We start from the raw sequence: 27,055 nt of genomic DNA, 5'->3' as shown, positions 1-27,055 counted from the left end.
GTGTGCGAGAGAGAGAGCGTGGGCGAGAGAGAGAGCGAGCGTGGGCGAGAGAGAGAGCGTGTGCGAGAGAGCGCGAGAGAGAGAGAGAGCGTGGGCGAGAGAGAGAGAGCGTGTGCGAGAGAGAGAGAGCGTGTGCGAGAGAGAGAGCGTGTGCGAGAGAGAGAGAGCGTGTGCGAGAGAGAGAGAGCGTGTGCGAGAGAGAGAGAGCGTGTGCGAGAGAGAGAGAGCGTGTGCGAGAGAGAGAGAGCGTGTGCGAGAGAGAGAGAGAGCGTGTGCGAGAGAGAGCGTGGGCGAGAGAGAGAGAGAGCGCGGGCGAGAGAGAGAGCGTGGGCGAGAGAGAGAGAGCGTGTGCGAGAGAGAGAGAGCGTGTGCGAGAGAGAGAGCGTGTGCGAGAGAGCGTGGGCGAGAGAGAGAGAGCGTGGGCGAGAGAGAGAGAGAGAGAGCGTGTGCGAGAGAGAGAGAGAGAGAGCGTGTGCGAGAGAGAGCGCGAGAGAGAGCGCGAGAGAGAGGGCGAGAGAGAGAGAGAGAGAGAGAGCGTGGGCGAGAGAGAGAGAGAGAGAGAGAGAGAGCGTGGGCGAGAGAGAGAGAGAGAGAGAGAGAGAGCGTGGGCGAGAGAGAGAGCGCGTGGGCGAGAGAGAGAGCGCGAGAGAGAGAGAGAGCGTGGGCGAGAGAGAGAGAGAGAGCGTGGGCGAGAGAGAGCGTGGGCGAGAGAGAGAGAGAGCGTGTGCGAGAGAGAGAGCGCGAGAGAGAGAGAGAGCGTGTGCGAGAGAGAGAGCGTGGGCGAGAGAGAGAGCGAGCGTGGGCGAGAGAGAGAGAGCGTGTGCGAGAGAGCGCGAGAGAGAGAGAGAGCGTGGGCGAGAGAGAGAGAGCGTGTGCGAGAGAGAGAGAGCGTGTGCGAGAGAGAGAGCGTGTGCGAGAGAGAGAGAGCGTGTGCGAGAGAGAGAGAGCGTGTGCGAGAGAGAGAGAGAGCGTGGGCGAGAGAGAGCGCGGGCGAGAGAGAGAGAGAGCGTGGGCGAGAGAGAGAGAGCGTGTGCGAGAGAGAGAGAGCGTGTGCGAGAGAGCGTGGGCGAGAGAGAGAGAGCGTGGGCGAGAGAGCGCGAGAGAGAGAGAGAGCGTGGGCGAGAGAGAGAGCGTGGGCGAGAGAGAGAGAGCGTGTGCGAGAGAGAGAGCGTGTGCGAGAGAGAGAGCGTGTGCGAGAGAGAGCGTGTGCGAGAGAGAGAGAGCGTGTGCGAGAGAGAGAGAGAGAGAGAGAGTGGGCGAGAGAGCGTGGGCGAGAGAGAGCGCGGGCGAGAGAGAGAGAGAGAGAGAGCGTGGGCGAGAGAGAGAGAGAGAGCGCGTGGGCGAGAGAGAGAGAGCGTGGGCGAGAGAGAGCGCGTGGGCGAGAGAGAGAGAGAGAGCGTGTGCGAGAGAGAGCGTGTGCGAGAGAGAGCGCGAGAGAGAGAGAGCGTGGGCGAGAGAGAGAGAGCGTGTGCGAGAGAGAGAGAGCGTGTGCGAGAGAGAGAGAGCGTGTGCGAGAGAGAGAGAGCGTGTGCGAGAGAGAGAGAGCGTGTGCGAGAGAGAGAGAGAGAGAGAGCGTGGGCGAGAGAGCGCAGGCGAGAGAGAGAGAGAGCGTGGGCGAGAGAGAGAGAGCGTGTGCGAGAGAGAGAGAGCGTGTGCGAGAGAGCGTGGGCGAGAGAGAGAGCGTGTGCGAGAGAGAGCGCGAGAGAGAGAGAGAGCGTGGGCGAGAGAGAGAGCGTGGGCGAGAGAGAGAGAGCGTGTGCGAGAGAGAGAGCGTGTGCGAGAGAGAGCGCGTGGGAGAGAGAGAGAGCGTGGGCGAGAGAGAGAGAGCGTGGGCGAGAGAGAGAGCGTGTGCGAGAGAGAGAGAGCGTGTGCGAGAGAGAGAGAGCGCGTGTGCGAGAGAGAGAGAGAGCGTGTGCGAGAGAGAGAGAGAGAGAGCGTGGGCGAGAGAGAGAGAGAGAGAGCGTGGGCGAGAGAGAGAGAGCGTGGGCGAGAGAGAGAGAGAGCGCGTGTGCGAGAGAGAGAGAGCGTGTGCGAGAGAGAGAGAGAGCGTGTGCGAGAGAGAGAGAGAGCGTGTGCGAGAGAGAGAGAGAGAGAGCGTGTGCGAGAGAGAGAGAGAGAGAGCGTGGGCGAGAGAGAGAGAGAGAGAGAGAGAGAGAGCGTGTGCGAGAGAGAGAGAGAGCGTGTGCGAGAGAGAGAGAGAGCGTGTGCGAGAGAGAGAGAGAGAGAGCGTGTGCGAGAGAGAGAGAGAGAGAGCGTGGGCGAGAGAGAGAGAGAGAGAGAGAGAGAGAGCGTGGGAGAGAGAGAGAGCGTGGGCGAGAGAGAGAGAGAGAGCGTGGGCGAGAGAGAGAGAGAGCGCGTGGGTGAGAGAGAGAGAGCGTGGGCGAGAGAGAGCGCGTGGGCGAGAGAGAGAGCGCGTGGGCGAGAGAGAGAGCGCGTGGGCGAGAGAGAGAGCGCGTGGGCGAGAGAGAGAGCGCGTGGGCGAGAGAGAGAGCGCGTGGGCGAGAGAGAGAGCGCGTGGGCGAGAGAGAGCGCGTGCGAGAGAGAGAGAGCGCGTGGGCGAGAGAGAGAGAACGTGGGCGAGAGAGAGAGAGCGCGTGGGCGAGAGAGAGAGCGCGTGGGCGAGAGAGAGAGCGCGTGGGCGAGAGAGAGAGCGCGTGGGCGAGAGAGAGAGCGCGTGGGCGAGAGAGAGAGCGCGTGGGCGAGAGAGAGAGCGCGTGGGCGAGAGAGAGAGCGCGTGGGCGAGAGAGAGAGCGCGTGGGCGAGAGAGAGAGCGCGTGGGCGAGAGAGAGAGCGCGTGGGCGAGAGAGAGAGCGCGTGGGCGAGAGAGAGAGCGCGTGCGAGAGAGAGAGAGCGCGTGGGCGAGAGAGAGAGAGCGTGGGCGAGAGAGAGAGAGAGCGTGGGCGAGAGAGAGAGAGCGTGGGCGAGAGAGAGAGAGCGTGAGAGAGAGAGCGTGGGCGAGAGAGAGAGCGCGTGGGCGAGAGAGAGTGTGCGCGCGCAAGAGAAAGTGCGCAGACAAATTCTTATTTGGAAGAGGAGGTGGCTAGAAAGTCAGACCAACATCAAATGAAGTAACCACTTTATGGAAAAAGGAAGCCTTAGAGGGAACAGATTTATCTAGAAGAACAAAGTTAAAGTAGGGGGAAGACAAAGACAGCAGCTTGCTACATGCCAAGCCAATGAAATGACGACCAGATAAACTTTTCATAGTAACCAGCCTCGATGAGCAACTGTGCAAGTGCTCAAATGGTGCAACAATTACAAAACTGAACAGATACAGGTACCAACAAATAGGTCAACCTGTGCAAAAAATAATATGAAGCATGAAGAATAACTGCTGATATCGGTAAAGAAATGAAGCCAAAAGGCCAAGAAAAAACCCCTTAACAGTACTTGCAGCAAAGTCCTGCTGGTTCAGCAGAAGTGTAAAACATAGGACAAACGTGCTGAGGGATTCAACTTCCTCCTCAGTACAACTAACAAAGCATCACAAATAACCTGATTGAACTGTCTTAATCAACGGGCGACAAGATGTCCGCCACGTCCACAGGCAGGTCAAAAGACCTCAAGTTGCCCTGCCCAGACATGTGGCATGAAGGTGGAGTTGCTGGAGGTTTGAATACAGAACATGCCCTTTCCTCTGCAGGAGGAGGTCCACCGAGAATGGAAGAAAGGGACAGGAGGAGCAGATCCTATTAACTCTCCCTCTACAACCAATAGAGTGTGACCAGGGACACCTGTACACTGCCCGACAGCTTCTTCAGAACCAAAGGACTCCGCTAAATAGGTGGGAATGCGTTGTGAAGCTGGAAGCCCTCTATCAGGAGGAACGGGTCTCCTCGGGCACCCTTCTTGACAGAAAATGGAGAGCAGAGGAGGGCTGAATGTTTTCAGGAGACTAGTATAGGTCCACCGAAGGGTGACCTTGCGAGCAATGCTAGAATAAACACCTCCCAGTGGAGACTCAACCCCTGATTATTTAGATGACCGGCTGAGATTTCCTCTTAGGATAGTCAAGGAGGCAAACAAACCTACAACCAGCTGGTAGCCACAGAAGTACACATTTACCTTCTGCTATGCCCTTTTGAATTTCCAAAGGCATCAGGTTGGCTCCAGACCTTTCCAGCAACTGCTCCTATGCACCAAGTGGCACAAAGATTCCCCTTCAGCTTTGTATTATTCTAACAAGAGACAACCAAGCCCAACACAGTCAGCCTGCATACGGACATCTCACAATATCCAGTTTGCACTCTTAGACACAAAATCAGTGAGATCAAAATTGTGCCAGTGTGCAGAATCCATCCCACAGAATGGGATGAGGAGATGAAAAGATAAGGGAGGGAGGTGGTAATCTGCAGTTACAGTATCTACCAGAAAGAGCATCACTTAAAGTAACATGATCTTCTGATAGATACTAACTGCAAATTCCTCACCTTTTGAATTGATATCAAAACAGTACCTCTCAAAAAGAATATGGTCTTAGAGTGAACTTCACACTACAAAAACCTGCAGGATCGAGTGGACAAAGTGACTCACTCGAAAGCTCAGAGCCAAGGGAGTAATGTCTGGAGAAGGCGAGGATGAACGCTCACAGCATCCTGGCAGCTGTCCAACACCGGGCCACGGACTGTGGCAGCAGCGGCTCTGGCAGAATGAACCCTTGAACGATCTCTTCTTGACCAAAACCTGACACATTTATACAGAAAATGAACCCTCTGGATAAGATCAGATTCTGGACAGCCTTTTATTTAAAACTGTTGAACCAACAAAAAACCTGCCCCTATCCAATGCTCTACATTCTGTTCAGGGCTGTCTTCCGGTCTAAGTGATAAAGCCTATTCTCTTCAGAGGAATGTAGCAGAGAAAAGAAAGCAGGTAAGCATGATTGACAGCTCCACAAGGAAATGTGACCATCTTTGGCAGAAAGAACGGCAAAGTCAAAAGTACTAGCTTGTCAGGAAAGAAAGTGGCACAATGGAGTTGCACTGACAGCACTTTCAGCTCACAGACTCAGGGTGCAGAAGTAACTACAGTGAGGACGAACTCCTTAAAGGACGTTAGCCTTGAACACCTGTGCCCAGGCTTCATAGGTGTGGGCATTAGGAAGAAAACTACAATATATGAAAAGACACAGAAGCAAACATGAAAGATCTTTTAAAAATCATATCATATAACTGGCCATTTAAAGAGAGAAAATCAAGCACCCAACAGGAAGGCCCTGCCAGGCCAGAAACAAGGCAAACGGAATAGTGTCACAAAAAAATAGTCTGCAAAGATTAATTAGATGGTGCGCGTACAACCAAAATAGATGGACTTTATGGACAGACAAGACAACATCATCACTTTTTAGGCCAGCTGGTTCCGTTTGATTTCCCAGGAGGTTCAGCTCTAGAAGCTGCCTTGCTGGCAAAGCAGGTCTTCCCAAAGATGTAAGATGAGGACGGCAGCTGCAGAGGCACTGTGGGTGGGAGTACCACACCCTCAAGCCAAGCCTAGGGTTATCAGGATCACTTGAGCAGACCCTCGACCTGCTAAAAAAACCCAGGGAAGCAGCAGAAGAGGAGGGGGAAATGTGCAAAGGAGACTCGAGTCTCTCAGAACATGTCTTTCGGAGAACTTCGAGGTAGAAACAAAAGCACAATGAGTAGCCTCAACAGTAATGGAAATTGCTTACAAAAGCACATACCAACTGGTGAATAGGCATTGAACTTCCACCAAAAGCAGACACTAATTGTGGCTGGCTAAGGGACATCTGCTGACCTTGTCCGGCCTCACAATTAAGGACACTATCAGATAGAGGACTGTCAAGAAGATTGCCATTAGGTTCAGCCAACACCACACACCACTGTTTGTTGCAGTCACACATGGCTGTTGTGTGGCCATCAGAATCTGCAGAAAGGCTGCCCCGGCTGGAAGGCAGAGTGCCAGTGGGATGGCCCACAGCTCTAGAAGCTTGACGTGGTACGTCTGTTTCAACAGAGGCCTCCGAACTCCATCTAAGCCTGGTGGCCTCCCCCACCTAGAGCCAATTCATCCATCACCACTGTGAACTCAGGATAGGGTAGGGAGATGGTCTACTGATTTTCAAGTTGGCATCCCACAACCTTTGCTGAAGTCCTAGGCCGCCACGTCCAACAAACTGGTTTTGAGACTGAGGCATCTCACGTGCTAAGCCCAGGATAGGCAGAGGGTTGAGCGCAGAGCCTTCATGTGCCGACAGACACAAGGCGCCAGCAGGACACGAGGAAAGGAGATCAAGGAAACCCGTGATCAGAACACAGGATAGTGCCCAGACACATCTCTGGATGATCTCCAGAATTACCAAACTGTGCTGCAGGGCAGCAGAGCTCTGAACACCACTGTAACCAAGAGGGCCCAGAAGTGGCCCTACAAATGCAAGGTCAACAATCATAACTCAGCTCTTTGACTGATAACCCTGGGGATAATGGTAGCGAGATGGTCGCCCGCAGGTGCTCTATGGTCAACATTCAGTAAGTGAAGTATGTGAATGCGTGTGTTCACAAACTGCGAAGATGAGCAGAAGAAACTCCTGTGAGACCGCAGGGTAAGTACATTAACAAAGGCAATCCAAACCAGTGAGCATCCTGAACCCGCCCTTCCGAATGAAGGGGTTCAAGAAGCTAACCTCTAAATCTCGTACTGAGCCCACAGTCTTTTTTGGGTGCAAAGAAAAAACAAGAGTACCACACATTCCTCCTCCTCTCGGGAACCCCTATGGTGAGGACAGAGGCGTGTTATGCTGAAGCCTGGGCAAAAATAGGTAGCAATTGGAAAGGCACAATAACCAAGACAACCTGCAGAACCCACTTGCGCGAGATGACGACTCAAACACTGGACAGGTAAAAATTTATCCTCCCTACTATATGCTGCAAGTGACTCTTGAACAAGTGTAGGAAGTTGGCTCTGTATGTGCTATTTCAAAGTAAGGAATAGCATGCACAGAGTCCAAGGGTTCCCCTTAGAGGTAAAATAGTGGTAAAAATAGATAATACTAATGCTCTATTTTGTGGTAGTGTGGTCGAGCAGTAGGCTTATCCAAGGAGTAGTGTTAAGCATTTGTTGTACATACACATAGACAATAAATGAGGTACACACACTCAGAGACAAATCCAGCCAATAGGTTTTTATATAGAAAAATATATTTTCTTAGTTTATTTTAAGAACCACAGGTTCAAATTCTACATGTAATATCTCATTCGAAAGGTATTGCAGGTAAGTACTTTAGGAACTTCAAATCATCAAAATTGCATGTATACTTTTCAAGTTATTCACAAATAGCTGTTTTAAAAGTGGACACTTAGTGCAATTTTCACAGTTCCTAGGGGAGGTAAGTATTTGTTAGGTTAACCAGGTAAGTAAGACACTTACAGGGCTTAGTTCTTGGTCCAAGGTAGCCCACCGTTGGGGGTTCAGAGCAACCCCAAAGTCACCACACCAGCAGCTCAGGGCCGGTCAGGTGCAGAGTTCAAAGTGGTGCCCAAAACACATAGGCTAGAATGGAGAGAAGGGGGTGCCCCGGTTCCGGTCTGCTTGCAGGTAAGTACCCGCGTCTTCGGAGGGCAGACCAGGGGGGTTTTGTAGGGCACCGGGGGGGACACAGGTCCACACAGAAATTTCACCCTCAGCGGCGCAGGGGCGGCCGGGTGCAGTGTAGAAACAAGCGTCGGGTTCGCAATGTTAGTCTATGAGAGATCTCGGGATCTCTTCAGCGCTGCAGGCAGGCAAGGGGGGGATTCCTCGGGGAAACCTCCACTTGGGCAAGGGAGAGGGACTCCTGGGGGTCGCTTCTCCAGTGAAAGTCCGGTCCTTCAGGTCCTGGGGGCTGCGGGTGCAGGGTCTCTCCCAGGCGTCGGGACTTTAGGTTCAAAGAGTCGCGGTCAGGGGAAGCCTCGGGATTCCCTCTGCAGGCGGCGCGGTGGGGGCTCAGGGGGGACAGGTTTTGGTACTCACAGTATTAGAGTAGTCCTGGGGTCCCTCCTGAGGTGTTGGATCGCCACCAGCCGAGTCGGGGTCGCCGGGTGCAGTGTTGCAAGTCTCACGCTTCTTGCGGGGAGCTTGCAGGGTTCTTTAAAGCTGCTGGAAACAAAGTTGCAGCTTTTCTTGGAGCAGGTCCGCTGTCCTCGGGAGTTTCTTGTCTTTTCGAAGCAGGGGCAGTCCTCAGAGGATGTCGAGGTCGCTGGTCCCTTCGGAAGGCGTCGCTGGAGCAGGATCTTTGGAAGGCAGGAGACAGGCCGGTGAGTTTCTGGAGCCAAGGCAGTTGTCGTCTTCTGGTCTTCCGCTGCAGGGGTTTTCAGCTGGGCAGTCCTTCTTCTTGTTGCAGGAATCTAATTTTCTAGGGTTCAGGGTAGCCCTTAAATACTAAATTTAAGGGCGTGTTTAGGTCTGGGGGGTTAGTAGCCAATGGCTACTAGCCCTGAGGGTGGGTACACCCTCTTTGTGCCTCCTCCCAAGGGGAGGGGGTCACAATCCTAACCCTATTGGGGGAATCCTCCATCTGCAAGATGGAGGATTTCTAAAAGTTAGAGTCACCTCAGCTCAGGACACCTTAGGGGCTGTCCTGACTGGCCAGTGACTCCTCCTTGTTGCTTTCTTTTGTTCCCTCCAGCCTTGCCGCCAAAAGTGGGGGCCGTGGCCGGAGGGGGCGGGCAACTCCACTAAGCTGGAGTGCCCTGCTGGGCTGTGACAAAGGGGTGAGCCTTGGAGGCTCACCGCCAGGTGTTACAGCTCCTGCCTGGGGGAGGTGTTAGCATCTCCACCCAGTGCAGGCTTTGTTACTGGCCTCAGAGTGACAAAGGCACTCTCCCCATGGGGCCAGCAACATGTCTCTGGTGTGGCAGGCTGCTGGAACTAGTCAGCCTACACAGACAGTCGGTTAAGTTTCAGGGGGCACCTCTAAGGTGCCCTCTGTGGTGTATTTTACAATAAAATGTACACTGGCATCAGTGTGCATTTATTGTGCTGAGAAGTTTGATACCAAACTTCCCAGTTTTCAGTGTAGCCATTATGGTGCTGTGGAGTTCGTGTTTGACAGACTCCCAGACCATATACTCTTATGGCTACCCTGCACTTACAATGTCTAAGGTTTTGTTTAGACACTGTAGGGGTACCATGCTCATGCACTGGTACCCTCACCTATGGTATAGTGCACCCTGCCTTAGGGCTGTAAGGCCTGCTAGAGGGGTGGCTTACCTATACTACATAGGCAGTGAGAGGCTGGCATGGCACCCTGAGGGGAGTGCCATGTCGACTTACTCGTTTTGTCCTCACTAGCACACACAAGCTGGCAAGCAGTGTGTCTGTGCTGAGTGAGAGGTCTCCAGGGTGGCATAAGACATGCTGCAGCCCTTAGAGACCTTCCTTGGCATCAGGGCCCTTGGTACTAGAAGTACCAGTTACAAGGGACTTATCTGGATGCCAGGGTCTGCCAATTGTGGATACAAAAGTACAGGTTAGGGAAAGAACACTGGTGCTGGGGCCTGGTTAGCAGGCCTCAGCACACTTTCAATTGTAAACATAGCATCAGCAAAGGCAAAAAGTCAGGGGGCAACCATGCCAAGGAGGCATTTCCTTACACAACCCCCCCCAAACGAAAGAGGATGAGACTAACCTTTCCCAAGAGAGTCTTCATTTTCTAAGTGGAAGAACCTGGAAAGGCCATCTGCATTGGCATGGGCAGTCCCAGGTCTGTGTTCCACTATAAAGTCCATTCCCTGTAGGGAGATGGACCACCTCAACAGTTTAGGATTTTCACCTTTCATTTGCATCAGCCATTTGAGAGGTCTGTGGTCAGTTTGAACTAGGAAGTGAGTCCCAAAGAGGTATGGTCTCAGCTTCTTCAGGGACCAAACCACAGCAAAGGCCTCCCTCTCAATGGCACTCCAACGCTGCTCCCTGGGGAGTAACCTCCTGCTAATGAAAGCAACAGGCTGGTCAAGGCCATCATCATTTGTTTGGGACAAAACTGCCCCTATCCCATGTTCAGAGGCATCAGTCTGCACAATGAACTGCTTAGAATAATCTGGAGCTTTTAGAACTGGTGCTGAGCACATTGCTTGTTTCAGGGTGTCAAAGGCCTGTTGGCATTCCACAGTCCAGTTCACTTTCTTGGGCATTTTCTTGGAGGTGAGTTCAGTGAGGGCTGTCACAATGGATCCATATCCCTTCACAAACCTCCTGTAATACCCAGTCAAGCCAAGGAATGCCCTGACTTGAGTCTGGGTTTTTGGAGCTACCCAGTCCAGAATAGTCTGGATCTTGGGTTGGAGTGGCTGAACTTGGCCTCCACCTACAAGGTGTCCCAAGTAAACCACAGTTCCCTGCCCTATCTGGCATTTGGATGCCTTGATAGAGAGGCCTGCAGATTGCAGAGCCTTCAAAACCTTCCTCAGGTGGACCAGGTGATCCTGCCAGGTGGAGCTAAAGACAGCAATATCATCAAGATAAGCTGTGCTAAAGGACTCCAAGCCAGCAAGGACTTGATTCACCAACCTTTGGAAGGTGGCAGGGGCATTCTTTAAACCAAAGGGCATAACAGTAAACTGATAATGCCCATCAGGGGTGGAGAATGCTGTCTTTTCTTTTGCTCCAGGTGCCATTTTTATTTGCCAGTACCCTGCTGTCAAGTCAAAGGTACTTAGAAATTTGGCAGCACCTAATTTATCAATGAGCTCATCAGCTCTTGGAATTGGATGGGCATCTGTCTTGGTGACAGAATTGAGCCCTCTGTAGTCCACACAAAACCTCATCTCTTTCTTTCCATCTTTGGTGTGAGGTTTGGGGACTAAGACCACTGGGCTAGCCCAGGGGCTGTCAGAGCGCTCAATTACTCCCAATTCCAGCATCTTGTGGACTTCCACCTTGATGCTTTCCTTAACATGGTCAGACTGTCTAAAGATTTTGTTCTTGACAGGCATGCTGTCTCCTGTGTCCACATCATGGGTACACAGGTGTGTCTGACCAGGGGTTAAGGAGAAGAGTTCAGGAAACTGTTGTAGGACTCTCCTACAATCAGCTTGCTGTTGGCCAGAGAGGGTGTCTGAGTAGATCACTCCATCTACTGTACCATCTTTTGGGTCTGATGACAGAAGATCAGGGAGAGGTTCACTCTCTGCCTCCTGATCCTCATCTGTTACCATCAACAGATTGACATCAGCCCTGTCGTGGAAGAGCTTAAGGCGGTTTACATGGATCACCCTCTTGGGGCTCCTGCTTGTGCCCAGGTCCACCAGGTAGGTGACCTGACTCTTCCTTTCTAGTACTGGGTAAGGGCCACTCCATTTGTCCTGGAGTGCCCTGGGAGCCACAGGCTCCAGAACCCAGACTTTCTGCCCTGGTTGGAACTCAACCAGTGCAGCCTTTTGGTCATACCAAAACTTCTGGAGCTGTTGGCTGGCCTCAAGGTTTTTGGTTGCCTTTTCCATGTACTCTGCCATTCTAGAGCGAAGGCCAAGTACATAGTCCACTATGTCTTGTTTTGGCTCATGGAGAGGTCTCTCCCAGCCTTCTTTAACAAGAGCAAGTGGTCCCCTTACAGGATGACCAAACAGAAGTTCAAAGGGTGAGAATCCTACTCCCTTCTGTGGCACCTCTCTGTAAGCGAAGAGCAGACATGGCAAGAGGACATCCCATCTCCTTTTGAGCTTTTCTGGGAGCCCCATGATCATGCCCTTTAATGTCTTGTTGAATCTCTCAACTAAGCCATTAGTCTGTGGATGGTATGGTGTAGTGAATTTATAAGTCACCCCACACTCATTCCACATGTGCTTTAGGTATGCTGACATGAAGTTGGTACCTCTGTCAGACACCACCTCCTTAGGGAAACCCACTCTGGTAAAGATACCAATGAGGGCCTTGGCTACTGCAGGGGCAGTAGTCGACCTAAGGGGAATAGCTTCAGGATACCTGGTAGCATGATCCACTACTACCAGGATATACATATTTCCTGAGGCTGTGGGGGGTTCTAGTGGACCAACTATGTCCACACCCACTCTTTCAAAGGGAACCCCCACCACTGGAAGTGGAATGAGGGGGGCCTTTGGATGCCCACCTGTCTTACCACTGGCTTGACAGGTGGGGCAGGAGAGGCAAAACTCCTTAACCATGTTGGACATATTGGGCCAGTAGAAGTGGTTGACTAACCTCTCCCACGTCTTGGTTTGTCCCAAATGTCCAGCAAGGGGAATGTCATGGGCCAATGTTAGGATGAACTTCCTGAACAGCTGAGGCACTACCACTCTCCTAGTGGCACCAGGTTTGGGGTCTCTGGCCTCAGTGTACAGGAGTCCATCTTCCCAATAGACCCTATGCGTTCCATTTTTCTTGCCTTTGGACTCTTCAGCAGCTTGCTGCCTAAGGCCTTCAAGAGAGGGACAGGTTTCTTGTCCCTTACACAGCTCCTCCCTTGAGGGTCCCCCTGGGCCTAAGAGCTCAACCTGATAAGGTTCAAGCTCCAAAGGCTCAGTTCCCTCAGAGGGCAGAACTTCTTCCTGAGAAGAGAGGTTCCCTTTCTTTTGCTGTGTTGCAGTTGGTTTCCCAACTGACTTTCCTGTTCTCTTGGTAGGCTGGGCCATTCTTCCAGACTCCAGCTCTACTTGTTCACCCTGCGCCTTGCATTGTGCTCTTGTTTTCACACACACCAGTTCAGGGATACCCAGCATTGCTGCATGGGTTTTTAGCTCTACCTCAGCCCATGCTGAGGACTCCAGGTCATTTCCAAGCAGACAGTCCACTGGGATATTTGAGGAGACCACCACCTGTTTCAGGCCATTGACCCCTCCCCATTCTAAAGTAACCATTGCCATGGGATGTACTTTTCTCTGATTGTCAGCGTTGGTGACTGTGTAAGTTTTTCCAGTCAGGTATTGGCCAGGGGAAACCAGTTTCTCTGTCACCATGGTGACACTGGCACCTGTATCCCTCAGGCCCTCTATTCTAGTCCCATTAATTAAGAGTTGCTGTCTGTATTTTTGCATGTTAGGCGGCCAGACAGCTAGTGTGGCTAAATCCACCCCACCCTCAAAAACTAGAGTAGCTTCAGTGTGGACCCTGATTTGCTCTGGGCACACTGTTGATCCCACTTGGAGACTAGCCATACCAGTGTTACCTGGATGGGAGTTTGGAGTGGAACCTTTCTTGGGACAGGCCTTGTCTCCAGTTTGGTGTCCATGCTGTTTACAGCTATGACACCAGGCCTTTTTGGGATCAAAGTTTTTACCCTTGTACCCATTGTTTTGTGAAGAGGCTCTGGGCCCACCCTCCTGTGCAGGTTTTTGGGGGCCTGTAGAAGACTCTTTACTATTTTTAGTTTTGGTTGTCTCATCACCCTTCCCCTGGGGAGTCTTTGTGACCCCTTTCTTTTGGTCACCCCCTGTTGAAGTCTTGGACACCCTTGTCTTGACCCAATGGTCCGCCTTCTTTCCCAATTCTTGGGGAGAAATTGGTCCTAGGTCTACCAGATGCTGATGCAGTTTATCATTGAAACAATTACTTAACAGGTGTTCTTTCACAAATAAATTGTACAGCCCATCATAATTATTTACACCACTGCCTTGAATCCAACCATCTAGTGTTTTCACTGAGTAGTCTACAAAGTCAACCCAGGTCTGGCTCGAGGATTTTTGAGCCCCCCTGAATCTAATCCTATACTCCTCAGTGGAGAATCCAAAGCCCTCAATCAGGGTACCCTTCATGAGGTCATAAGATTCTGCATCTTGTCCAGAGAGTGTGAGGAGTCTATCCCTACACTTTCCTGTGAACATTTCCCAAAGGAGAGCACCCCAGTGAGATCTGTTCACTTTTCTGGTTACACAAGCCCTCTCAAAAGCTGTGAACCATTTGGTGATGTCATCACCATCTTCATATTTAGTTACAATCCCTTTGGGGATTTTCAACATGTCAGGAGAATCTCTGACCCTATTTATGTTGCTGCCACCATTGATGGGTCCTAGGCCCATCTCTTGTCTTTCCCTCTCTATGGCTAGGATCTGTCTTTCCAAAGCCAATCTTTTGGCCATCCTGGCTAACTGGATGTCCTCTTCACTGGGGCTATCCTCAGTGATTTCAGAGGTGTTGGTCTCTCCTGTGAGGGAACCAGCATCTCTGACTATTATTTTAGGAGTCAGGGTTTGAGGGACCCTGTTCTCCCTAGATAGGACTGGTAGGGGGGAATTGTCCTCCAAGTCACTATCCTCTTCCTCTGAGTTGCCACCCTCAGAGGGGTTGGCCTTTTCAAACTCTGCCAAAAGCTCCTGGAGCTGTATTTTGGTAGGTTTGGGGCCCATTGTTATTTTCTTTATTTTACAGAGTGACCTTAGCTCCCTCATCTTAAGATGGAGGTAAGGTGTGGTGTCGAGTTCCACCACAGTCACATCTGTGCTAGACATTTTGCTTCTAAAAGTTGGAATACTTTTTAAGAATCTACAACTGGTTCTAGAATCTAATTCAAACTTTTACAAACTTTTAAACTCTAAAAGAAATGCTAAACAGGATCTAACACAAGGCCCTAGCAGGTCTTTTAAGAATTTAGAAAACTTTTCAAATTGCAAAAATCAATTTCTAATGACAATTTTGGAATTTGTCGTGTGATCAGGTATTGGCTGAGTAGTCCAGCAAATGCAAAGTCTTGTACCCCACCGCTGATCCACCAATGTAGGAAGTTGGCTCTGTATGTGCTATTTCAAAGTAAGGAATAGCATGCACAGAGTCCAAGGGTTCCCCTTAGAGGTAAAATAGTGGTAAAAATAGATAATACTAATGCTCTATTTTGTGGTAGTGTGGTCGAGCAGTAGGCTTATCCAAGGAGTAGTGTTAAGCATTTGTTGTACATACACATAGACAATAAATGAGGTACACACACTCAGAGACAAATCCAGCCAATAGGTTTTTATATAGAAAAATATCTTTTCTTAGTTTATTTTAAGAACCACAGGTTCAAATTCTACATGTAATATCTCATTCGAAAGGTATTGCAGGTAAGTACTTTAGGAACTTCAAATCATCAAAATTGCATGTATACTTTTCAAGTTATTCACAAATAGCTGTTTTAAAAGTGGACACTTAGTGCAATTTTCACAGTTCCTAGGGGAGGTAAGTATTTGTTAGGTTAACCAGGTAAGTAAGACACTTACAGGGCTTAGTTCTTGGTCCAAGGTAGCCCACCGTTGGGGGTTCAGAGCAACCCCAAAGTCACCACACCAGCAGCTCAGGGCCGGTCAGGTGCAGAGTTCAAAGTGGTGCCCAAAACACATAGGCTAGAATGGAGAGAAGGGGGTGCCCCGGTTCCGGTCTGCTTGCAGGTAAGTACCCGCGTCTTCGGAGGGCAGACCAGGGGGGTTTTGTAGGGCACCGGGGGGGACACAGGTCCACACAGAAATTTCACCCTCAGCGGCGCGGGGGCGGCCGGGTGCAGTGTAGAAACAAGCGTCGGGTTCGCAATGTTAGTCTATGAGAGATCTCGGGATCTCTTCAGCGCTGCAGGCAGGCAAGGGGGGGATTCCTCGGGGAAACCTCCACTTGGGCAAGGGAGAGGGACTCCTGGGGGTCGCTTCTCCAGTGAAAGTCCGGTCCTTCAGGTCCTGGGGGCTGCGGGTGCAGGGTCTCTCCCAGGCGTCGGGACTTTAGGTTCAAAGAGTCGCGGTCAGGGGAAGCCTCGGGATTCCCTCTGCAGGCGGCGCGGTGGGGGCTCAGGGGGGACAGGTTTTGGTACTCACAGTATCAGAGTAGTCCTGGGGTCCCTCCTGAGGTGTTGGATCGCCACCAGCCGAGTCGGGGTCGCCGGGTGCAGTGTTGCAAGTCTCACGCTTCTTGCGGGGAGCTTGCAGGGTTCTTTAAAGCTGCTGGAAACAAAGTTGCAGCTTTTCTTGGAGCAGGTCCGCTGTCCTCGGGAGTTTCTTGTCTTTTCGAAGCAGGGGCAGTCCTCAGAGGATGTCGAGGTCGCTGGTCCCTTCGGAAGGCGTCGCTGGAGCAGGATCTTTGGAAGGCAGGAGACAGGCCGGTGAGTTTCTGGAGCCAAGGCAGTTGTCGTCTTCTGGTCTTCCGCTGCAGGGGTTTTCAGCTGGGCAGTCCTTCTTCTTGTTGCAGGAATCTAATTTTCTAGGGTTCAGGGTAGCCCTTAAATACTAAATTTAAGGGCGTGTTTAGGTCTGGGGGGTTAGTAGCCAATGGCTACTAGCCCTGAGGGTGGGTACACCCTCTTTGTGCCTCCTCCCAAGGGGAGGGGGTCACAATCCTAACCCTATTGGGGGAATCCTCCATCTGCAAGATGGAGGATTTCTAAAAGTTAGAGTCACCTCAGCTCAGGACACCTTAGGGGCTGTCCTGACTGGCCAGTGACTCCTCCTTGTTGCTTTCTTTTGTTCCCTCCAGCCTTGCCGCCAAAAGTGGGGGCCGTGGCCGGAGGGGGCGGGCAACTCCACTAAGCTGGAGTGCCCTGCTGGGCTGTGACAAAGGGGTGAGCCTTTGAGGCTCACCGCCAGGTGTTACAGCTCCTGCCTGGGGGAGGTGTTAGCATCTCCACCCAGTGCAGGCTTTGTTACTGGCCTCAGAGTGACAAAGGCACTCTCCCCATGGGGCCAGCAACATGTCTCTGGTGTGGCAGGCTGCTGGAACTAGTCAGCCTACACAGACAGTCGGTTAAGTTTCAGGGGGCACCTCTAAGGTGCCCTCTGTGGTGTATTTTACAATAAAATGTACACTGGCATCAGTGTGCATTTATTGTGCTGAGAAGTTTGATACCAAACTTCCCAGTTTTCAGTGTAGCCATTATGGTGCTGTGGAGTTCGTGTTTGACAGACTCCCAGACCATATACTCTTATGGCTACCCTGCACTTACAATGTCTAAGGTTTTGTTTAGACACTGTAGGGGTACCATGCTCATGCACTGGTACCCTCACCTATGGTATAGTGCACCCTGCCTTAGGGCTGTAAGGCCTGCTAGAGGGGTGGCTTACCTATACTACATAGGCAGTGAGAGGCTGGCATGGCACCCTGAGGGGAGTGCCATGTCGACTTACTCGTTTTGTCCTCACTAGCACACACAAGCTGGCAAGCAGTGTGTCTGTGCTGAGTGAGAGGTCTCCAGGGTGGCATAAGACATGCTGCAGCCCTTAGAGACCTTCCTTGGCATCAGGGCCCTTGGTACTAGAAGTACCAGTTACAAGGGACTTATCTGGATGCCAGGGTCTGCCAATTGTGGATACAAAAGTACAGGTTAGGGAAAGAACACTGGTGCTGGGGCCTGGTTAGCAGGCCTCAGCACACTTTCAATTGTAAACATAGCATCAGCAAAGGCAAAAAGTCAGGGGGCAACCATGCCAAGGAGGCATTTCCTTACAACAAGGAATCGGAGTAGGTTGATTGCAGCAAGTGAAGAGGATGAGGACCAGTCCTCAGTCAACACCATGCCCCCTGGGGCTTCGAAACATTTTATGAGCAGCTGAGAAGGCTGGAATGGCTGCCTCTGGAGGTAAAGCCAGGCCCGGGAGAAACCCATAAACTTCTGCTATAGATAAAAGTGGCAGGACAATGGACAGCAAGTCCAAGGAGCGAGCCATAGCACAGCAACAGCTGAATCACTAAGGCTGTATCTGTCTTGCCTCCAAATAGCTTAGAGCTATCCAAAGATATTTCCATAAGGGATGCTAGCACACCCCCAGAGAAACCAGTGACATAGGTACAGGCCTGACAGAAAATCAATGCAGTACTTCGCACAGAATGTTCCACAAAGTCTGTGGTGTCCATTTTGGGCCATAAAATATATTTGGCTGCATTCTGTCTGTCAAGGACAGTTTAGATAAATTAATTTTTATACACCTCAAGGACAGCTAGTAACGTTCTTGCTCACCAAATTCCAGAGGGCATCGTCCCAACAAGCAAAGAGCTTCCAGAGACCACGATGATAATATGGCATAACAGAACACCCTCTCGCCAAATTCATAAACATTTGCTGTTCCCTGCCAAGCGGAGTGACAGTGAAGGCATTTGAGTTCACTCTGTAGTCCAAAGCCTGCTCTGAGACTTTCTAGTGGTCAGTGATGTGTTAAGGAATCTATGGAGTCTAGCAAAAGCACAGTTTACCAGAGGCACCAAACAAAAAAGTTACTTACTTTCGGTAATGCTCCCTCTGGACGATACTGCAGATTCCTCCTCTGGTGAATATTCCCTCATGCGTCAATCTGATTCCATAAAATCAAAAGCAGTCCTCTTGCGAGCCGGTAGGTAGTATTGTGCGGCTCCAGAACGGTGTGATCCTACTCCAACATTAATTTTGGGACACAGATAAGCGCCACCCAGTGTTGCCACCATCGAATGATTTTAAAGGTTTGTCTTTGCCCTCAGAGACAGAGCCCACCAAGAAAGTGGTGTGACCAGTGTGCAGCTCACTAGATTTGAGAGATTTGTAGATAGATGTAAAGAGTCCATTTCACAAAAGGTCTCCGGAATCAGGTGAGTACTTTCAAGTCATGACATTTTACAGCTTTTAAAAGCAGACAGTGCATTTTTCTGTAGCTGCAATGTTACTATATAGTGGAAAAACATATATGGCAAACAGGTACTCCACAGCAACTTACAAGACTGTTCTCCAGGACCTAAGGTGAGTATGGGGCAGGGTCCAAGGGCACACCAAAAGGTCACTTCAGGAGGGGTCGGGGCATCCAGGTGCAGAGGTGTTTTAAGGAATCGGGTGTCCCATTCAAGTCAATGAGGGATCGGTCCGGTCACAAAGATGCTGCAGGGCTTAAATGAATCCAGTCCGGGTGAACCAAAAAGTGGGATCAAGTCTTGCAATGCTCTGGGACGTAGGGACACCAGCAGTCCTTTTCTCCTTGCTCTGGTGCAGCCAAGTGCAGCAGTGTTTTGGACAGCTGTGATTCTGTCACAGATGGTCGCAGTAGGGAGGGGGGGGGGGGGAAGAGAGGGGGGGGGGGGGTGGCCTGCAAAGAGAGGCTGGTGATACAGTCTGACTACAAAAGTAGGCTCAGGACTCACAAGGCTGAAGGACATGGGGACAACCCTTGGCTCTCTTCTCCTCAGGCCGGGGCAGACGGATGCAGAGATGTTGGGTCTTTATCTTCAGGTCACTCGCAGTAGAGGGGGAAAGGGATTTGGAGTTGTCTGCAGCAAGAGGCTGCAGATGCCATTGGGAAGTCCACAGTGGAAGAACTCAAGGTGGGCTTTGGCTATGGAGGCCTTGGGAACCACGTTGACACCGTTGGCCCACTTCAGCTCGGGCTACGAGACTCTGGTGCAGTGGTGCTGTCTGGCATCTGATTTTGGCAGTCATGATTCCTCACAGTTCTTCTTTGGTTGCCTGCAGATACAGGGAAGCAGCTCCTCTGCTTCAAGGGAGTTCTTCTTGGCATTTTGCCAAGTACTGGCAGCTCTCCCGGTTTCTTGGAAACTGCAGCAGCAGGACAAGTCAGTTGCTCCTCAAAGGTTGTGTGCAGCAGGCAGGCTGGCAGGGTTGGGGCAAAGGAAGTTGTGCTCCTCCGGTCAGCAGGCTTCTTTGTCCACTTCTTTTGTTTCCAGTAACAATCGGATGTCCTGGTATCAGGGGCTCCCCTACATAATCAATTTAGGGGTGTTAAGTGGAGTGAGAGGTAGTAACCAATGGGCTGCTGTCCCCTGGGGTCCCAACACCCCTTAGATGACCACTTCCTTTGGGGAATGTCATCACCCTGTCCCAGAATTCCTAATACCACCATACACCACATGGTGGAATTTCTAAGGTTGTGTTCACGTCAGGCTTGTCAGCCTGGCAGTACAACACGCCTCTTGCATAGCTAATCTTCCGCCTGTCCAGGCGCCAAATGGGCTCTGGGCCAGAGGGGGCATCATCTCCCTTCTGAGGGAAGCCAGATCTGCACACCAAAGTCGGTGGGCTCCTTTAAAGCCTCCTGCCTTGGAATGCAGGTCATCCTGTTGGGAGGGGCGTGTAACATTCTTGCAAGAGAAGGCTTTGTTCCTTACCTCTCGCAAGCAAAGGCTCTCATCCCAGTGGGTCAGAAAGCTGTCCGCAGGTGGCAGACTGGCTAAAACTACTCAGAACACCGGTAGTCAGTAGGTTTCCAGAGGGCACCACTAAGGTGCCCTCTGGGTGCATGTATTATTAAATCCATCACAGGAATCAGTGATGGTTTATTAGCCAGAGCTACAGCATCAAAAGACAATGGTTTCAGTGTCCACTCAAACGCCCAGCAATCGTAATCCCCTCCACCCCAGCAATAACCACAAAACCATTTTAGTGTCCTTTTCAGCACACCTATCCTGTAGGTTGTCGGATCTAATATTTCATCTAAGGTTGTCAACGCAACACTTATGACGCTTGTGTCCTCTATGTTGACAAGAGGAGCTAAGCTCTCCTATTTCTTTCTACTCTGCTGCACATTCCACATCCATCAGCATGGTTGAATGCTTTGTGCACTGCCTGCTCCTGTTTTGTAGCATGAAGTGTAGGCCTTTTTGGCTAAAGGAGCCATTCAGAGGGTCCGACCTCGGAAATGGGAACTGGATGTTACCCCCTCTACCTCTGTACTCACTTATGGTGAAGCAGGATGGAGACCTTAATCCAGTTTTAGATCTTCATGTGACAGAAAATTAAAGATGCTCATGCTGCCCAGGTCTGCTCTGTTCTGCATCCCGGGGACTGGAGGCTAATGTTGGTCCTTCAGGATGTTTATTTTCATATTCCCATCTGAAGGCCCACAGGTCATGTATGTAGGTCGCTGTGGGCCGGGGGCATTTTCAGTGTGCGGTGCTCCTCTTGGCCTTAGCGGTGCCCACTGGGTGCTCACGAAAGCGATGAAGGTCATCACAACACATTGGGAGGCTGGGTGGTCCAGTCTTCCCATACCTCGATAATTGGCTTTTGAAGAAGTGCTTGCCCAGGCATCACCACCAGACTATGGCAAATCTCCTTATGGGAGAGATGTCAGCAGACTTTCGTCTCCAGCAAAAACCCACGTCCAAATCAGTTTGTAGGAGTTCCAGGTAATCTGCTTGGTGTTGAAGGCCTGCCTACTATCCATCAAGGGAAAGCTAGTACAGGTTCTCAAAAAAATAAACTACGCCATGTGATGTTCCACAAGTAAGTTGGTTCAATTGTGGTCTTGGGTCCTGTGCCAGGAGTCCGCACCTTTGGAAGTAGCTGACTTATCAAGCTATTTCTCTGGTTGTGAACCATGCTGGGCAATTTCTATATGCCAGAGTTGACGTACTCTGTTGACAACAAATGGAGCAGGAATGGCTGAAACACTCAGAGGTGACGCAGCATGTTTTTCAGCAGTGGGGAGAAGAAATAAGTTACTTTCCTGTAATTGTAGTTCCTCAGTATTGGACACTTTCATAGATTCACAGGCTTTAATCATTCCCAGTCGTCGAGATGGGAGTCCCCAGTGTAATACAGAAGTTATGCCCAATTGTATATAAAGATAAAGTGCATTAGGCCTTACTCTTAAACATATCAGTCGTTTTGTAAAAGAACCAAACTCAAAGAACCCTCCAGTGAGGAGCTAACTTACCTCAGATTTTGCAAGCATATACATACACTGAGAGAATGAAGGCGAGCTCCCCAGGGGAGGTGGGTGGGTTGCATGTAAATCTATGAAAGTGTCCAATACTGGAGAACTACAGTTACAGGTAAGTAACTTATTTCTTACTCCAGTATTGGAACTTTCATAGACTCACATCCTTGAATCAGAATATCAAGCAGTGAGTAGCATTTTCTACGGGTGCAACAGAGTGTGTGTGTGTGTGTGTGTGTGTGTGTGTGTGTGTCTGGAGAGCGTAAAGTTATTACTTTTATAGAGAATGTAACATAAGACAATGCAAGCAGATGGAGGGAAGAAGAAATGGCTCACCTTCATTGGAATAGATTTCTAAGGACTGCTTGTCCAACCGATGCATCTTGGAGCAACTCTGTATCCAGGAAATAGTGCAGCGTGAACGTATGTGCTGTCTTCCATATTGCAGCACAACAGATGTCCTGTATTGACACACCTGCGAATAGTGCACAGGATGTGAATGTTGCTCTGGTGGAATGTGCTCGCACATTCCTATTCTATGGTCTGCCAGCTTTCTGGTGGCAAAAATGATTGCGTTTTCAATCCTTCGAGAAATAGTCTGTTCTGTTACAGGGTGTCCTTTTCTAGGGGTGCTGATAGAAATAGCTGGTTAATTTTTCTAAAGGACTTTATGTCATGTCCAAATAAAATTTGATGCATTGTTTTAGATCGAGTGATTGCAGGGACCTCTCTGCAGTAGTTTGGGAAGAATGACTTCAGTACTAGTGGCTCATTAATATGAAAGTCCGAAGGTACCTTTGGGATGAATTTAGGATTGGTGCGCAGAATAACTCATTTTTGAATTGTAAGAAAGGTTCCTGCATCGTGAAAACCTGGATTTCGCTTACCCTTCGTGCAGAAGTAAGGGCAAGGAGGAGAACCACCTTTCATGTGAGGTACTTTATGTTCCCCCACCCCATGAAAGGGTTCGAAAGGCTCCTTTATGAGCTGGTTGCGGACTATGTTAAGTTGCCATGCTGGAGGTGGGGCTTTCACCAGAGTAAAGGATCTGAAGCGACCTTTCTAGAATTTCTTTAACAATCTCTGCGAACTTAAAGATGGTTTGCCTGGTATTCTCCTATACTGAGAAATAGCTGCCAGATGGACGCATGGGCAAGCTCTGAGCGTGCTAGCTGCAAGAAGCATGGTAAGACTTTTTCCGGGGTGGAGGAGAGGGTGTATATTCATGGCTTCGCACCACAAACAAAATTGCTTCCACTTTAGGCAGTATGTTTTATTAGTGCCAGCTGCCCGTACTTTAGCAAGTATGTCTTTGCAATCACTTGGTATGTCTAAGCATCCAAATTCGATTAATTCAGGAGCCATGCCGATAAGCTCAGAGATTTTAGATCCAGGTGTCTTACTTGCCCCTGGTTGATGGTGAGCAACTCTGGAATTGGTTTCATCCTGATGGGTGGACATGAAGATAGTAGGAGTAACTCCATGTACCAAGGTTGACACGACCACTCTGGAGCTATTGGAATTATCTGGCAGGGTTCTGACTTTATTTTCCTGATTACTCCTGTGAGGAGAGGATTTGGAATAAAGGTATATGCATAAATCCATGACCATGCGATCGAAAATGCATCCCCCCCACGATCCATGTTGGTGATGCCAACTTGCGCAATATTGGAATTTGGCGTTCTGGGAGGTTGCGAAGAGATCCAGATTCCGCTTTCCCCCCTGGTAGAATATTCCATCCAGTGTCCGCTGGTCTAACTCCCACTCGTGAAGGAATGTTTTCAACCTGCTCAACGAATCTGCAATGATATTTTGAAGACCTGGGACATGCTCCGCTGTTATGTGCATTGAGTGTTGAATGCACTAACTCCAAATGTTCTGCGCTTCGAGACAGTAGGTGGGAACGGGTTCCTCCTTGTTTGTTGACATTGTGCATTGTGGCGGTATTGTATGTCCTGACAAGTGCAGATACTCGAATTCTTGGGAGAAAGGCTTGCAAAGCATAATACAATGCTCTCAGCTCGAGAAGGTTGATGTGAAAAACATGGTGAGGGGGGGGGCTATTTGACAATTACTCGAAGGTCCTGTAGGCATGCACCCCATCCGGTCATTGACGCGACCGTTGTTATGGTTAATGGAGGAATCTGTGGCAAGAAGTGCAGACCTCGTGAAATGTTTTTGGGAACTGTCCACCAATCGAGAGAAGCTACTATGAGCGGAGTGATGCGGATCATGCCCTCGAAGGATCCTTGCGCTTGTTTCCATTACCTTTCTAGTTCCTCTTGAATTGGATGCATGTGAAGTTGACCGTGGTGAATGAGGTTTATACAAGATGACATCATCCCTAGTAAGAATTTGTACTGTAGCACTGAAAGACTTTTCTTTCGATTTGTTTTGCTAGGGAGATTAGCTTGTTTTGCCTGTCCAGTGTTGGGTAGGCTTTGGTTTGTTGCATGTCCAATATAGCCCCCAGGAAGGCTATCCATGTCGAAGTTTGTAGTCATGACTTTTCCCGGTTGAGCATAGGGTCGCCTTGACGGACTTGCGTGCTGACTGGACATCGGGAGCTTTCACTAGCCAGTCGTCTAGATAAGAAAAAATCTATAGTGTCTTTCGTCTCAGGTAGGCTGCGACTGGTGCTAAACATTTGGTGTAGATTTGCGGTGCCGATCTTAGCCCAAAGGGAAGGACCTTGAATTGAAAGTGTCTGCCAGTCCACCACAAATCTTAGGAACTTCCTCTTTGTTGGGTGAATGGGAATATGGAAATAGGCATCTTGAAGGTCCAAGGAAGCCATATAGTCTGCTCAGAAGTTGCAGGACATCTTGTAGCATGACAATCCGTAATGTTTGTTTTTTGAGGTATTTGTTTAGCTCTCGCAGGTCTATGGTTGGCCTCCATAAGCGAGCAGCAAGGGTTACACAAAGGAAGGAGTGCACATTTAAATAGCACCAAACAATTTGAAGAAATTGACGGGAACACTAAAGAAATCTGACACCAATTTATAAAAGTAGGCTGTATTTTTAGACACCACAGTGAAAGATCTATCAAAGGGTTCCGAAGATATATCATTTATAAAGTATAGTAAATCAGGTTATTTCAACCACAAACAAACATTGACAAATTAAAAGAATTTGACACTTAAAAACGTTTTCACCAAAAGGTTAGACTAGTTGTAATGCAGTTACTTAGTCATGTTATGCAGCCAGTCAGGAGGACCAGTAAGGTCCTCTGAAAGAGTTACTCAGTAGGTGAAACAGTGCTCAGTCAGTTCCAGTTACTTTTATCTGTTGCAAGGCTTTCCATGTGGAAGTGGTCCTGCTGCAAGGAAAGAAGGATGCTGAAGATGAGGTGAATGTGATGCTGTCAATAAGGGTCTTGATGCTACTTACTTGGTCCATAAAGTGGGTGAGGCAGTAATGGGCACAAGGTCGATGTCCCTCAAAGTCCTTCTGGGGATGGCCTAAGTCCAGGTACCGCAGACTACTAGTCGTCCAGTATTGCTTTCATGGGCCAATCCTACCAGGTTCAATAACTCGTCCTCTGCTGTCCCACCTGCACCAGACGCTGCAGGGCTCAGTGAACGTAGGTGCAGCTCTGTGCTTTGGATCTTGGTCTCTAATGCTGCACAGCGGCAGTCAGGGGATTAAAAATCTGGACTACTAACTTGCCGCAGCAGGCCTCTCAGCTGTTATGTCCTTGTGCTGTGAACAGGTGGTCACCTCACTGACCCTTGGAGTTTCCTGGCTTTGGGTGGGCTCTGGCGACATCTTCTGGAACAGGATGCAGTAGATGCAATGTCTCTCCTTTGCTAACCACTACTTCAGCAGGTGCAGTCCAGTGCAGTGCAGCCTCTATAGGTTCCACAGTGCAGTAGAGCAGTCCTTCAGGCTTCTTACAGTCCAGATTGTCTGCTAAAAATCCAGATTTGAGGTCGTAGTGCCAGGGTTGTCTATGTATGTTTAGAAAATGCCATCAGGGCAGGGTGTGGTTGGTAGCCTATGGGCTACCAGGTTCCCCTCACCCGGATGACTACTTCCTTTGAAGTGAGGCATCTGGGCATGCCTGCATCCAATATTGCAGGACCCTACTCCCAAAGTGTGGACCGCCCTAGCCCAACTGAGAGGTATGGCTACTAAGGGGCCTACACGCCCCTGGAAAACTGGTTTGACAATTGGCTCCCCCCTCTCCTGTCCCAAATGCCAGCCTGTCTGCCTAAACAATAGAGTACACCCCCTCTCCCCATTTTCTCTGCAAAGGCAACTTCTCCTTTGGTGCTTGCTTTTGGGCCAACACCTGTATGGCTTCCTGCAGTAGGGAAGGTGAAACCTACTTCCAGAGCAGGACCATATTGTAGGAAAATGCCTCATGGCATGGTTACCTCCTTACTTTTTGCCTTTTGTTGATGCTAGTTATGATTGAAAGTGTGCTGGGACCCTGCTAACCAGGCCCCAGCACCAGTGTTCTTTCCCAAAACTGTACCTTTGTTCCCACAACTGGCACAGCCCTGACAAACCGATAAGTCCCTTGTAAATGGTACCCCTGGTACCAAGGGCCCTGTGGCCAGGGAAGGTCGCTAAGGGCTGCAGCATGTATTATGCCACCCTGGGGACCCCTCATTCAGTACATGCACATTGCCTCACAGCTTTGTGTGCTGGTGGGGAGAAAAAGACTAAGTCGACATGGCACTCCCCTCAGGGTGCCATGCCCACAACCCACTGCCTAAGGCATAGGTAAGTCACCCCTCGAGCAGGCCTTACAGCCCTAAGGCAGAGTGCACTACACCACAGATGAGGGCATAGTTGCATGAGCAATAGGCCCCTACAGTATCTAAGCCAATTCTTAGACATTGTAAGTGCAGGGTAGCCATAAAGAGTATATGGTCTGGGAGTCTGTCAAACACGAACTCCACAGTTCCATAATGGCTACACTGAACACTGGGAAGTTTGGTATGAAACTTCTCAGCACAATAAATGCACACAGATGCCAGTGTGGGATTTATTGAAAAATGCACACAGAGGGCATCTTGGAGATGCCCCCTGAATACCAGTCCAACTCCTAGTGTTAGGCTGACCAGTTTCTGCCAACCTGCCACATCTAGACGGGTTTCTTGCCACATGTGGTGAGTGCCTTTGTCACTCTGTGGCCAGGAACAAAGCCTGTACTGGGTGGAGGTGCTTCACACCTCCCCATCATTCAGGAACTGTAACACCTGGCAGTGAGCCTCAAAGGGTCAAGCCTGGTGTTACAGCGCCCCAGGGCACTCCAGCTAGTGGACATGCCCGCCCCTCCAGACACAGCCCCCACTTTTGGCAGCAAGTCCAGAGGAGATAATGAGTAAATGAGTCACCCTCCTGTCAGGACAGCCCCTAAGGTGCCCTGAGCTAAGGTGACCCCCTGCCTTATGAAATCCTCCATCTTGTTTTGGAGGATTCCCTCCAATAGGATTAGGGATGTGCCCCTCTCCCCCACATGGAGGTGGCTCAAAGAGGGAGAAGCCACCCTCGAGGACAGTAGCC

The 27,055-nt window shown here is 50.2% G+C and overlaps 2 protein-coding genes across 3 annotated transcripts in view; one reads left to right on the top strand and one right to left on the bottom strand.

Moving 5' to 3' along the window:
* Positions 1-27,055, bottom strand: part of NUP98 (nucleoporin 98 and 96 precursor) — a 603,720-nt gene that overhangs the window by 176,672 nt on the left and 399,993 nt on the right. The gene's annotated exons all lie outside the window — the stretch shown is intronic.
* LOC138248981 (RNA-binding protein 25-like) overlaps positions 1-27,055 on the top strand; it is a gene marked incomplete at its 5' end in the record, with an annotated part of 33,386 nt that overhangs the window by 1,031 nt on the left and 5,300 nt on the right. Inside the window, 5 exons of the mRNA XM_069203044.1 lie at positions 504-684; positions 966-1,008; positions 1,282-1,354; positions 1,692-1,734; positions 2,270-2,328. Of these exons, the coding sequence (XP_069059145.1) occupies positions 504-684; positions 966-1,008; positions 1,282-1,354; positions 1,692-1,734; positions 2,270-2,328 (399 nt within the window). The remainder of the gene's footprint in view (positions 1-503; positions 685-965; positions 1,009-1,281; positions 1,355-1,691; positions 1,735-2,269; positions 2,329-27,055) is intronic.

Source organism: Pleurodeles waltl, chromosome 8, assembly GCF_031143425.1.
Source record: "Pleurodeles waltl isolate 20211129_DDA chromosome 8, aPleWal1.hap1.20221129, whole genome shotgun sequence".
Lineage (NCBI taxonomy): Eukaryota > Metazoa > Chordata > Amphibia > Caudata > Salamandridae > Pleurodeles > Pleurodeles waltl.
Note: the sequence above shows the minus strand (reverse complement) of the source record. Positions and strands in the feature narration are given on the sequence as shown.